Here is a 12,713-nt window from a genome sequence, read left to right on the forward strand (position 1 = left end):
CAGTATTTCTGTGTTCATATTTCAAAACAACATGTGGTAGTTACTGTCTTGTATTTCTGTGTTCATATTTCAAAACAACATTAGTAGTTACTGTCTCTGGTGGCACAGCTAGTACTACGATGCAGTGCCTTAGACCACTGCGCCACCCGGGAGGCTCATGTCCAGTATTTCTGTGTTCATATTTCAAAACAACATGTGGATTCTTTAGACTTTCAGAATAGTGAAAAACTGAGGTCAAATATTGTTGAGGTAAAATATTACTAACCCTAACACAATGGGCCTTCTACGCCTTCAGAGAAGGGCTAAGGATTTATAAAATAATTATTATAACATAATAATAATGATTATCATATTATTATTTTCAATTATGTTTTGATTTAATCTCTTCAGTTTTTTGGAATGGAAAGGGCTACGTCAGCCATTGGCTAGGCCATCAAAAGCTAAATATAGGCATCTGCCATTCAACTGTATCAGGGCAATATTTTGGAGTGAAAGTGGAATCAACCAATCAAATCAAAGTTTATTTGTCACGTGCTCCGAATACAACAGGTGTAGTAGACCTTACAGTGAAATGCTATCTTACAGGCTCTAACCAATAGTGCGAAAAAGGTATTAGATGAACAATAGATAGGTAAAGAAATAAAACAACAGTAAAAAGACAGGCTATATCCAGTAGCGAGGCTACAAAAGTAGCGAGGCTACATACAGACACCGGTTGGTCAGGCTGATTGAAGAGCTGGTTGAGAGCTGCACCATGGTAAAACCAGTTGAGAGCTGCACCATGGTAAAACCAGTTGAGAGCTGCACCATGCTAAAACCAGTTGAGAGCTGCACCATGCTAAAACCAGTTGAGAGCTGCACCATGCTAAAACCAGTTGAGAGCTGCACCATGGTAAAACCAGTTAAGAGCTGCACCATGCTAAAACCAGTTGAGAGCAGCACCATGCTAAAACCAGTTGAGAGCTGCACCATGCTAAAACCAGTTGAGAGCTGCACCATGCTAAAACCAGTTGAGAGCTGCACCATGGTAAAACCAGTTGAGAGCTGCACCATGCTAAAACCAGTTGAGAGCTGCACCATGCTAAAACCAGTTGAGAGCTGCACCATGCTAAAACCAGTTGAGAGCTGCACCATGCTAAAACCAGTTGAGAGCTGCACCATGCTAAAACCAGTTAAGAGCTGCACACTCTTGCCGCCTGCAGATGATATTCCACTGAAACAAGGCTGTGTGTGTGATGCACAAATGAATATATTTCACTGTGCTTTGCAATTGTGTAGGCTACTTAGCATGATTTCTCTATTGTTCTACATAATTGATAAGCTGTATACCTCCACTACACTACATTGATACGCATCAGGAGGGATTAAGAAGTGAGTATAAGCAGTGCCCACTGAAAACAAAGTGGGTATACGGCTTAAACCGGCGTATAGCCTTCATTACACCAAACAACTGGCCCTTTGTGTTTTACAAAAAGTGCACTCTCCTACGTGAGTGCGCTGGTATTACTGTTGCCGTCCTTTCAGAATCATGAACCTGTCACACACTGAAGACCTATAGGTTCACCACTCTACTAACCTGTCACACACTGAAGACCTATAGGTTCACCACTCTACTAACCTGTCACACACTGAAGACCTATAGGTTCACCACTGTACTAACCTGTCACACTGAAGACCTATAGGTTCACCACTCTACTAACCTGTCACACACTGAAGACCTATAGGTTCACCACTGTACTAACCTGTCACACACTGAAGACCTATAGGTTCACCACTGTACTAACCTGTCACACTGAAGACCTATAGGTTCACCACTGTACTAACCTGTCACACAATGAAAGACCTATAGGTTCACCACTCTACTAACCTGTCACACTGAAGACCTATAGGTTCACCACTCTACTAACCTGTCACACTGAAGACCTATAGGTTCACCACTCTACTAACCTGTCACACTGAAGACCTATAGGTTCACCACTCTACTAACCTGTCACACTGAAGACCTATAGGTTCACCACTCTACTAACCTGTCACACTGAAGACCTATAGGTTCACCACTCTACTAACCTGTCACACTGAAGACCTATAGGATCACCACTCTACTAACCTGTCACACTGAAGACCTATAGGTTCACCACTCTACTAACCTGTCACACTGAAGACCTATAGGTTCACCACTCTACTAACCTGTCACACTGAAGACCTATAGGTTCACCACTCTACTAACCTGTCACACTGAAGACCTATAGGTTCACCACTCTACTAACCTGTCACACTGAAGACCTATAGGTTCACCACTCTACTAACCTGTCACACTGAAGACCTATAGGTTCACCACTCTACTAACCTGTCACACTGAAGACCTATAGGTTCACCACTCTACTAACCTGTCACACTGAAGACCTATAGGTTCACCACTCTACTAACCTGTCACACTGAAGACCTATAGGTTCACCACTCTACTAACCTGTCACACTGAAGACCTATAGGTTCACCACTCTACTAACCTGTCACACTGAAGACCTATAGGTTCACCACTCTACTAACCTGTCACACTGAAGACCTATAGGTTCACCACTCTACTAACCTGTCACACTGAAGACCTATAGGTTCACCACTCTACTAACCTGTCACACACTGAAGACCTATAGGTTCACCACTCTACTAACCTGTCACACTGAAGACCTATAGGTTCACCACTCTACTAACCTGTCACACTGAAGACCTATAGGTTCACCACTCTACTAACCTGTCTATAATAAATATAAAGGCTGTTAAGATATTAATGTTTCAAGAACAGAGAGTATATATTTGAACGGAGAGTATATATTTGGCTGGAGAGGCTTTATATACGCTGACTGAATAGAAGCTGATGATTGAGTTTTTTTACTCCGCTGGCTTCGGGAAGAAATGACGAGACCTCGCTATCCGAGACCAAGTCAAGACCAAGTACAAAAGTCCGGTCTCGAGTACTACAACAGTGTTATACGCACATACAGACACGCACAGGCGCACACACCCAGGGACGCAAACCCACAGACATCGAAGTATCCTGAGAAAAGTCCAATCCTTGACTACATGACTTCCCATGACTCTCTGAACACAAAGGGGAGCTTGTATGCCCAGTAGATTGGGATAAAGAAAGGCACAAGACCACAAGACCTCACTGCTCTCTCAGTCTTCTGGGTGGGACTGTCTGGGTCTAGGACTACTCTCTTCACACTTCTTTCGGTTTGTCAAATGCCCCCTACGCCTCCTCTTTGGGACATAGATAAAACCTACATAGCTATCATGACATAAAACAGGGCTTCTAATCTGTGCAGAATAAGGAAGAAAAGTGGTGATTGGTGGTCTACTCTGGTATTGTTAACTATTTGTTTTCTATTAACACTGAATTAGAAATGGGGCAAGCATTCCTGAGAGTCACTGATTAACTGTAGCTAAGAACTGACCTCACAGACAAAATAATCCAGACCATCTCAAAATAAACAAATCTGGCACTAGATGCGACAAGACTGGCATTGTCCTTTCAAATTGGGACTCACTCAACAGGGATCCAACTTAACTTAATTTAGTAAAGATGAGCCCTGCATGTGAAAATCACAAATGCTTGCTCCTTGTAAAGACCAAATGAACAAACAAAGAGATGTTCAACCCCTCAATTTCGTATCAGTTATTCATTACCTTAGCAGATCTAGTGGGGGGGGGGGGGGGCTTGCTGAAGGAATGCTAAGGGGGGTGAAGGTAGGGAGAATGAGATGTAGAGGCCTTAAACAGTCATCCCACATCCCACCCACCCAGAGGAGCATTCCACAGGACTGTCTGCAGGCCCGTCATTAAGTCAGACCACCTGCCGGCAAATCAGGAACCCCGTCGCACTCCAGGCTTAGCAAACTAACCCCATACTGCTCAGCCCTTAACGCCATACACATATCAGACAAGCTTTACGCGACAGCACACTGACAATAGAGAACTAGGGATCCACCGACAATTCCTGGCCGACGCCTAGCAGATATTTAACTGAGCAGAGCACTTATATTAGTACGGGTGGACGGAACGTCACACTGACCAGAAGCAGCATCACAGCATCACCCGTGTGGCCATTGACTGGCATGTCACCTCCTTGAGAAAGCGAGAAGAGGATGGAACAAGAAAATAAAAAAAGAAGAAGAAACAGCCCTTTGTTGTTCTCCTCTGACAGAGCCTTGAAGGAATGACGTTACTGGCATCAAGTGAAGTTGAAACAAAAGCAGCTGATAAACAGACTGGGACAGATAGCATCTCCCTGTACGCTCAACACCTCTCCATCAAGTGGGCTTCCTCTCCCTCCCCTCCCCTCCGTCCATGTCCTTTCCCCTCACGGTTTCGCTCTCTCTCTCTCATCCCTCTCTCTCCCCTCTGTCAGTAACACAGCAGAGGGAGAGAAAAAAAAACAACTGACAACAAACAGTAACAATTTTCTCAATTCTCAGAAAATGAAGCCCTCAGGCATTCGGTTAAATCTTGTATCCCTCCATACAATTTCAGACAGCAGTCTCATTGTGTTTTTCCAAAGCCATGCAAATGGCTCTGCTTGATTTTGACACATTATCTGACAACTCGGTGCGCGGGGAACAATTGAATATGCTAACATTTCACTGAATAGTTGTCGCTCGAGGTGCAAACATAGGGAGAGGAAGATGTAAGCTTCGCTTATCCGCTTCTGCAAGGTAAACGTCAACAGTGTGAAGGGGATGTGTGTCCCAGTCAGAAGTGGTGCATTTGCCCCTTTTCAGGTCTTCATTTAGTCTCTGAATTGCCTTTGAGAGCCGTGTGAACAGAGATAACATGTTGGGAGCGGGCCAGCTCGCTTTGAACGGCGACAAACGTGGAGCTGTGTTTTTAGAGTGCCGGGTCAAAGACAGCACAGTATGAAGATAGGCAGAAACTGCTTTTCCAATAGAAATCCCTGATCACGCTTGTAGGCGATGTCTTGGCGACGTTGGCTAGCTAAGCTCATGCGCAGAAACACGTCATCAGGTCTAAACAGGTTGTTTGATGTGCAGGCCATCAAATCAAAGGCACACCTTCAATATAAAGTTGTTTTGGACGAAAATGAAAAGGTGTCAGTTTGTCACTTTCACAAGGTTGGAGTAATAACATGTTGAACTACTTAAGTCATTGGCCCCGAATCAAAGTTGTGCCTTTATAAGTCGAGAAAATAAACAACTAAGGAAGAATGTTTCACTTCTCTCATTGGCTTCTCAAACCCCAAACCCCGGCCTGGTCTGCTTGGTCTGCTTCGCAAGAATTCCCAGAAGTCTCGCGATGTTGCGCCTCTGGGTTTAGAAACTCCGTGGCTGGGTGTTTAGTGAGGTCTTGTAAAGATTCCTTTGAGGGGAAGGCTGCTCTTAGTGAGATTAAAGCATTGCCCAAGTGATCCCGTGCGAGGTTTTGAAGTGGCCTGTACCTCCGCACTAAAGCTCTGGGGAGTGATAGGACGAAACATGATGCCTCTAGGCATCTATCTATGCCACGGAGCATTGGTCGCACTTCCTGACCGTGAGATGCCAAGAAAAACACACATCTCCAGCATTCCAAGTCCACACCTGAACAAAGAATTTCCTCACGGTCTCTCTCTCCCTCTCTCTCTCTCTCTTCCCCTTTCATCCTCACTTATCCTTCCTCCTCCCTCCCATGCATCTTACACAGAGACTCTTTTTCCTCCACTTTTTGACAATGTGCCTCCCCGCCTAGCTCCGCCAGGCATTCCTGGGTCTCTCCTAGCTGTGGATATGTCAAGAATGGGGAGAAAGGAGTGGAGGGTACACTGAGCGCAGCGACAGGTAGAGTCTTGTCTGAAGGTACTAACATCCCCAGTCTCCTGGATGGTGGTTGGCTGCACACAGAGGATGTGATCCGACTTGACTGTCTTAATTAAAACGTTGCACTGGACTGAAGCCTCAGAGCTCACTCTTCATCAAATGGAGGAATGACAAATAATCCATTGGGTGAAATATGGCCCTCAAAAAAAACCAACTACAGATTTGTGTCTAACCTCAAGAGAGACGTGGATCACTATTATGCCCCTGAAAATCAGTACACTTAGATTTGTTTTAACCTTGTCCTATAAAGACTGAGTGAAATAATTGTACAGCAATGAAACAAATACACTGCAAATTCACTTGAATACAGTTTGAAAAGTTTCATAAGGTTTCATTGAAACGAAACAGGACCAAGTGCATTTCCTAATGCATATTCCTTGGCCCTCTAAGCCAGTTATGTGAAATATGTTGCCATGCTAAGAACCTCTCCAAACCCAAGGCATCTAGCAACTAGACAGTAGTTGCTAGAACCAAGAAACTCCTCTCTCCGCAACAAGAAAGGCGAATTTGAAAAATAAGAAAAGAGGGAAGAAAAAATGTCAGCAGTACAGTGTGCCGTGCCGGGAAAGATAAAATGTTATTTGTGCCAAACTCTACCAAACACTGCAAACAACCTGCGACCATTGGAATCACCTGCCATCATGAATGATTTGGCCGTTTTTGAGGCCTGTATATGGAGGCCATGGATTCTAACTTTTGACCAGCTGCCAACATCGTCAAGCGCCAGCAGAAGCCGAACAGCAACAAGCCTTGTTTGCTGGCAAAGAGGGCAGAGACGGGCATAGTCACGGCAGATGTTAGGACTTATTAGTCACGGGTATGGGTCTTCTTATAGTGCCTGACAAATGGTTTCTTCACAAAAAAGTGCCAAAAGGAGAGACAGCTCTCAATAACTCTCACTGCACTGGGGAAGTTTTCAGTATCTCGAGCTGCAGCTGGCTAAAATGGATTACTTGTCTCCTTTTTTTCCCCAAACTCAGGAAGCTCCTCAAAAAACTATTTTTATGATTGCATGTTCTCAAGCACAGACAAGTCTGATCTATTCATTCCTTCTCCACGTCCGCTTCCTCCTGCTCCTGCCTCTGTTTAGGTAAAATTAGAAAACGCGAGGTGTCTCTTTATGGTGCCACGGCTTTGCCATTAACAGAGGTGTGAACATAACTGTCAACTGCTAAAAGAGTGTGAGAAACGCAGTCCCCAGTAAATACCTCAAAGCTCTGGGTTATGTGTAAAAAAGACTTTAAGAGCTTACTTCTGACTTCATAAAACGTCCCCCTGACCACGGGGAAAGGTTGTCTCAGGGAGGTCAGTTACTGTCCCTGAAGGTGTATATCAAAGGGGACACCTCCACCTCCTAGAGAGAGACGATTAACCTGAGCAGGGCCTCAGCAGCTTCACCATGACAACTAACTTGCTTAAAGGACTCAGGTGTCCCCATTTGTCTGAGTGCTGGGAAACAGTCATGGGTGTAACCCTACAGCTATGATATTTCAGATACCATTTGCTTGTGATGCAGGGAGTGTGATGCCTATCTTTACAATGTGACTGCCCTGTACTACTCTGTCAGACTACCCTTAAAATAATCTGGTCTCAGACGATTGTGCAGGTGAAGAAGCCGGATATGGAAGTCCTGGGCAGGCGTGATTACACGTGGTCTGCGGTTATGAGGCCGGTTGGATGCACTGCCAAATTCTCAAAAACAACGTTGGAGGCGGCTTATGGTAGAGAAATTAACATTCAATTCTAAGGCAATCGCTCTGGTGGACATTCCTGCAGTCAGCATGCCAATTGCACACTCCCTCAGAATTTGAGACATCTGTGGCATTGTGTTGTGTGATAAAACTTCCCATTTTAGATTGGCCTTTTATTGTCCCCAGCACAAGGTGCACCTGTGTAATGAGCATGCTGTTTAATCAGCTTCTTGATATGCCACACCTATCGGTTGGATGGATTATCTTGGCAAAGGAGAAATGCTCACTAACAGCGATGTAAACACATTTGTGCACATTTGAGAGAAATAAGCTTTTTGTGTGTATGGAACATATCTGGGACCTTTTATTTCAGCGTATGAAACATGGGGCGAACACTTGACATGTTGCATTTATATTTTTGTTCAGTAAATATTGAAAGTCAACATCTTCATCAGACGACAACAGAAGTGCAACGCTTTTTGGCTGACAGCCACATGAGTAAAAGAGCTTACAAAGAAAAATAAAGGTATTTATTATACATGGCCATCATATTTCTAATGTTTTTCACAGAAAGAATGTAGCCAGCAACATTTCCTAATATTCTGCTTAACGTTAAAATTGCATTTTACCAGAGAAAAGCAGGCAGGCTACACCGATGAAAGTACTGGAAAAAAGAAGCTACACATCAGAGTATTGTCTGCTGGTTGAATGCTCGTTCATGATTTCTCATCCAAATGGAGAAGTGCAACTGAACCACAAAATGTGCCTGAAATTACAATTACAATAAGAGGCATTTCAGGATCTTCGTTTTAAAAAAGCAGCAAGATATTTCTTATGCCTTTGAACTTTTTTCCTGCGTGAAAAATTAAGAATTATGCGTTAACGCGACAACTAAGCTTAACTTGCTAGTTATCAAAGTAAGTGGCTGAATTAATAAGCTGACGGGGCATCATATTGAGTTAGCTTTCTGCCATGTTTGAGAAGTCAAAGCCCTTTGGATGAGTTATCTGTACATCTGCCACTGCTATCTTTTGAATTCCTTGTTTTCTCCTCTCCGTTCTTGGCCAGTCTGCTACACTCCCATCTTCTCTGAGCAGTCAAGCCCATTGCCCTAGCGACTCCAGACTCCTCACAGACATAGCATGTACACATGCTGCTCCAGTGCCAGTACTGTTTTTCCTTCAGAAAAGCTTGTGTCAAAACTTTGTTCATTTCCACAATGTCTCTGGTTCACATTTGCTTTTAAATGTCCAAACTCACCAAAAATGGCATTCGGTAGCTCCTATATGTATAACTTTATGAGCTGGATTGCCATTCTTTGCGCTCGTTAGCATATTAAAAATTGGCGCTCGTTAGCAAAACAAAATCCTAATTTATTATCCTTTCCACCGTGTAAAACATTATTTTTGCGAAAAAGTCACTTCTCCTCTATAGCTAGATTTCCATCCAATATTCTACATTCTAAAAATGGTTTCCTCACAAAAAAAATGTTGCATTATATAGCGAATGTGCACACTCTGGTATTGGCATGTGCACTCTAGCCAACAGCGTTATCTGCACGCTGTTGGCTGGAGCGCACATATAGCCTATATGAAGAGATTATTATTATGGGAAAAAAGCAAGATTATTTTTACTTGTCAAATGACAGCCAAGCATCGATTATCATGTCACCAGAATAAGACCCTTAATATTTATTGTAAAGGAGCATCAACCTCATCACCTTGCACTTTCACCACCCTGTGAAGTTCATAATTTGCATGCTTTCACGATGAGTCATAGTAGGAGAACCACACATGTCATCGTGTGACTCCAAGTTAAATTCAATATGATGATAATTATGTCAATATTCGCACATAAAAGCTTTTTTCACTGGCATTTTTCACATAATTAATTTTACCGACAGAAAAAGATCCCACCTTGTCTAACATATTTTTCTTATCGATACTTGGAAAGTTTACCGAAAAATTTCCATCAGGCCTTTCATGACATTTTTTATCCAGCATGCACTTTACTCGCATTAAAAGGTTGGAGTGAAACCTGGTTTATGACCATGTACTGTATTTTCAATGAGCAGCACTTTGTGTTGATTTCTAAGGTGCCTTTGGCACCCACACTGCCTCACAGGCAAAATTCATGGCACAAAAGTACGTGTGCACCTGAAGCTCTTGCATGCATATAAGGCTTACTGCCGGTAAGAACGGACGATTGCCATAATTTTTCGTGTTTCAACACTCAGTTATTACATTTAAAAAAATAATCATTGAAATGCCATTAGGTAAGGTAAAGCAAAACCCCAAACCGGTCTGTGCATCCCTAATATGGGATACCTAAACAGAGGGGGTTGACTATTCCATACCGTCCTGTTGAGACAGAGAGAGACAGAGAGAGATGATGGCAGCTTACCGTCCACACAGTGCTCCACCTCCTCCAGGTTACGCAGGGTAATCCTCATCAGGCTGGAGTTGAGCATCAGCTCGTTCTTATGTGCCGGCCACATGTACTCCGGGGCCAGGTTGACAAAGAAAATGCGCGTGTCGCCAGTGGCAACCTGGTTGTCGCATATCACAGGGTCCCCGAAGCCGCCGATCATCACCTTGTTGCCGCCGTCCAGAAGAACCTCGCCGTTGACCATGGTCTTGCCTTTCAGGTACCGCCATACCCTCACCTTTATCAAGGCCATGGAAAAAGACTCTTTAGCTCTTTACTGAGGCTCCTCACATGCAGGCTGTAACTTCAAGTTAAAGGTAGTCTGAGCAAGGTGACGTCACCATAACTAGGATATGAGGTATGCAAGTGGAAAGTTGCCCTGTTGTTTATGATGATGTAATTTTGAAGTCTACCTTTAAGCAAATATATTTCATATCAAAAGTATTTTACAACAATTGTAGTTTAACAAACAGATTTAAGTCAGGACTCCAGTTATTTCATGTTTATATGCATGCAATCGCTTATTTTTCCAACCACTTGTTTTAATAAAACTTTAAAGGGACAAATTGTATACATCAGTGTACCATGGTTGAATAAATACATACTTTCCTGGACTGTATCTGCTAAACCATAACCGTATTCGCAACAGAAGACATTTCATATTCATGGGACAGGTTGCCATTTGGGCCAGTTTCATTTGGTGGTAAATGGTTCCGATCTGAAAACGTGACACCTCTAATCTACTCCAATCTCTCCACATAGGATATGGATCTTTAGTGTCCTGCTCTATGACAAGGCAATTGTCAAATACAACTTCATGCCTGTAAATAAATTTTAAAAACAAGCTTCTGAAGAACAACAAATGTAACGCCTTATATATAGCTCAATTATGTACATCACTATAGTTTAAAAATATATATATATCGTTCACTTGAGCTTCCCTTAGGAAGACAGATATAGTATTTTATGTTTCAAAGGGGGGTTATTAGCCTATAAATATGTAATAAATAGTTAACACTTTGTTGAAAAGGTTGAGATTGTTATTACTTGTTTTGTTCAACTTCTGTATGAGAAGGCCTACCAAGACCGATGCACTGATTCAAATGGCCACCGTTGGCTTTGGAAGAAAAGTGGGATGGCATGTTATAGTGATAGGCTATGATTTGACAGGTGTCACTTTGGAGTTAGGCTTACACGTATCCTACTTCCTGAAACAGAAACATTGAATACTTTGTAACGTTTTCGACAAGACTATCGTTACTTTGTAGACAACCTCACTCAACATAAATCTATCCACTCAGGTCAGGACAGTCAGGCTTACCTTGCACGAGTATGTATTATGCACTGGGTCCATGTTCATGATTTCTTCAACGGTACCAGTCAAAACTACGTTTGCCTCCTCTTCCCTTTTCTCCAAGTCTTTCTCCGGACAACTTCCGTGACACCGTTGACAGAAAACGGCGACTATCATCAATGCCCACCCGTACAAGTGAGTTGGTTTCCATTGTGAAACCATGGTCACGAAAACGGGTAACAGACTAAATCAAATCTCTGCGACACAAAGTAGGCTACAAATTGTTTTCGCACCAATACTCGGTATTTAGGCGAATAAGCCTTCTCCTAACTTCCCTACCGACCACAAAGCTCTCTCAATTTCAGACAAATCTCATGTGTCTGCTGCGTGCGCGACCTGAGCTGCCTCGCTGCAAGCCGGCTGGGAGAGAAGAAAAGGGCTGGATTCTCTCTCAAGGAATGCGCTACACTTCACCCCCCCCCTCACACTCGATTCTTTTTGAATGACGCTTCGGATTTGCATGCAATCTGAATTGCTGATACGACTGGTGAAGGGACCTGCGGTTTCAGGAAGGCTGACGAAAGTGGTGTAAAACGCCACCCTTCGGAGAAATGGTGCGTTCACTGAACAAGCGTAAAACCTTGCTTTGAGGAAAGTGATGGCCAAGTAGCCTACACTAAACATTAAAAGTAGTCTCGGCATATATTGTGTGTAGCCTAGCCTAAACTATGAAATAACAAAACAAAAACATTGGGTAGGCAAGGCCTATCCCTAATAAACAAACCAACAGAAACAGTCCAGAACTGGCAATACAGTAAGCCTAAGTGATACAATTATGGATCTTATTAAATATTTGCCATGATCAACATTTGTAAATGCTACCATGTGTGCGTTTTTTTACAGCTCCCAGTTAGGAATAGACACTGCGTAAATTTCCACTCTTCAAAAGCTGTAATTTTAAGTTGACTATCCGTCAATCTATTCCTGGAAAATGACAGGCTTGCGATGTGCTTTCCAACAGAGGATATTTGTAGAGATTTGTTCCATGTTTTCCCTCGAATTTCTTGTGCCCTTTCCTGATTTGTCTATAAATCTAAAAAGTAGCCTCTTCACAATTAAAATGTCAACATCACACTCTAAAAATTAGGGGTTCAACAAGGGTTCTTCTAAGATCCTCAAAGTTCTTTGAAGACCCTTAGGGTTCTTGGAACTGAAACTGTCCCCCAAAAGGTTCTTCCAAGAACCCCATAGGATGTGGGGTTCATCGAGGAAACTGCCTTAGTTGGTGGGGTTCTTGCAGAAACCTAATTGCCCAACTGAAATATTTGGATTTGAATTTGAAAGGACAGCAGGTGCTGGCACTTAACTGAAAAATGTTAAGAGCTCCTCAATTTAAGGGAAGGTTTCTCCCTTGTATGAACTAACTTGATATTGTTT

General features: G+C 42.9%; 1 protein-coding gene across 1 annotated transcript in view; it reads right to left on the minus strand.

Annotated features, from left to right (window-relative positions):
• LOC135504500 (agrin-like) overlaps positions 1-11,725 on the minus strand; it is a 280,244-nt gene extending 268,519 nt beyond the window's left edge. The window contains exons 1-2 of the mRNA XM_064923146.1: positions 11,304-11,725; positions 9,959-10,220 (exon numbers count right to left, since the gene is read on the minus strand). Of these exons, the coding sequence (XP_064779218.1) occupies positions 9,959-10,220; positions 11,304-11,498 (457 nt within the window). The 5' untranslated portion in view covers positions 11,499-11,725. The remainder of the gene's footprint in view (positions 1-9,958; positions 10,221-11,303) is intronic.
• Positions 11,726-12,713: the final 988 nt, after the last annotated feature.

The sequence above is a fragment of the Oncorhynchus masou genome, chromosome 18, assembly GCF_036934945.1.
Source record: "Oncorhynchus masou masou isolate Uvic2021 chromosome 18, UVic_Omas_1.1, whole genome shotgun sequence".
Lineage (NCBI taxonomy): Eukaryota > Metazoa > Chordata > Actinopteri > Salmoniformes > Salmonidae > Oncorhynchus > Oncorhynchus masou.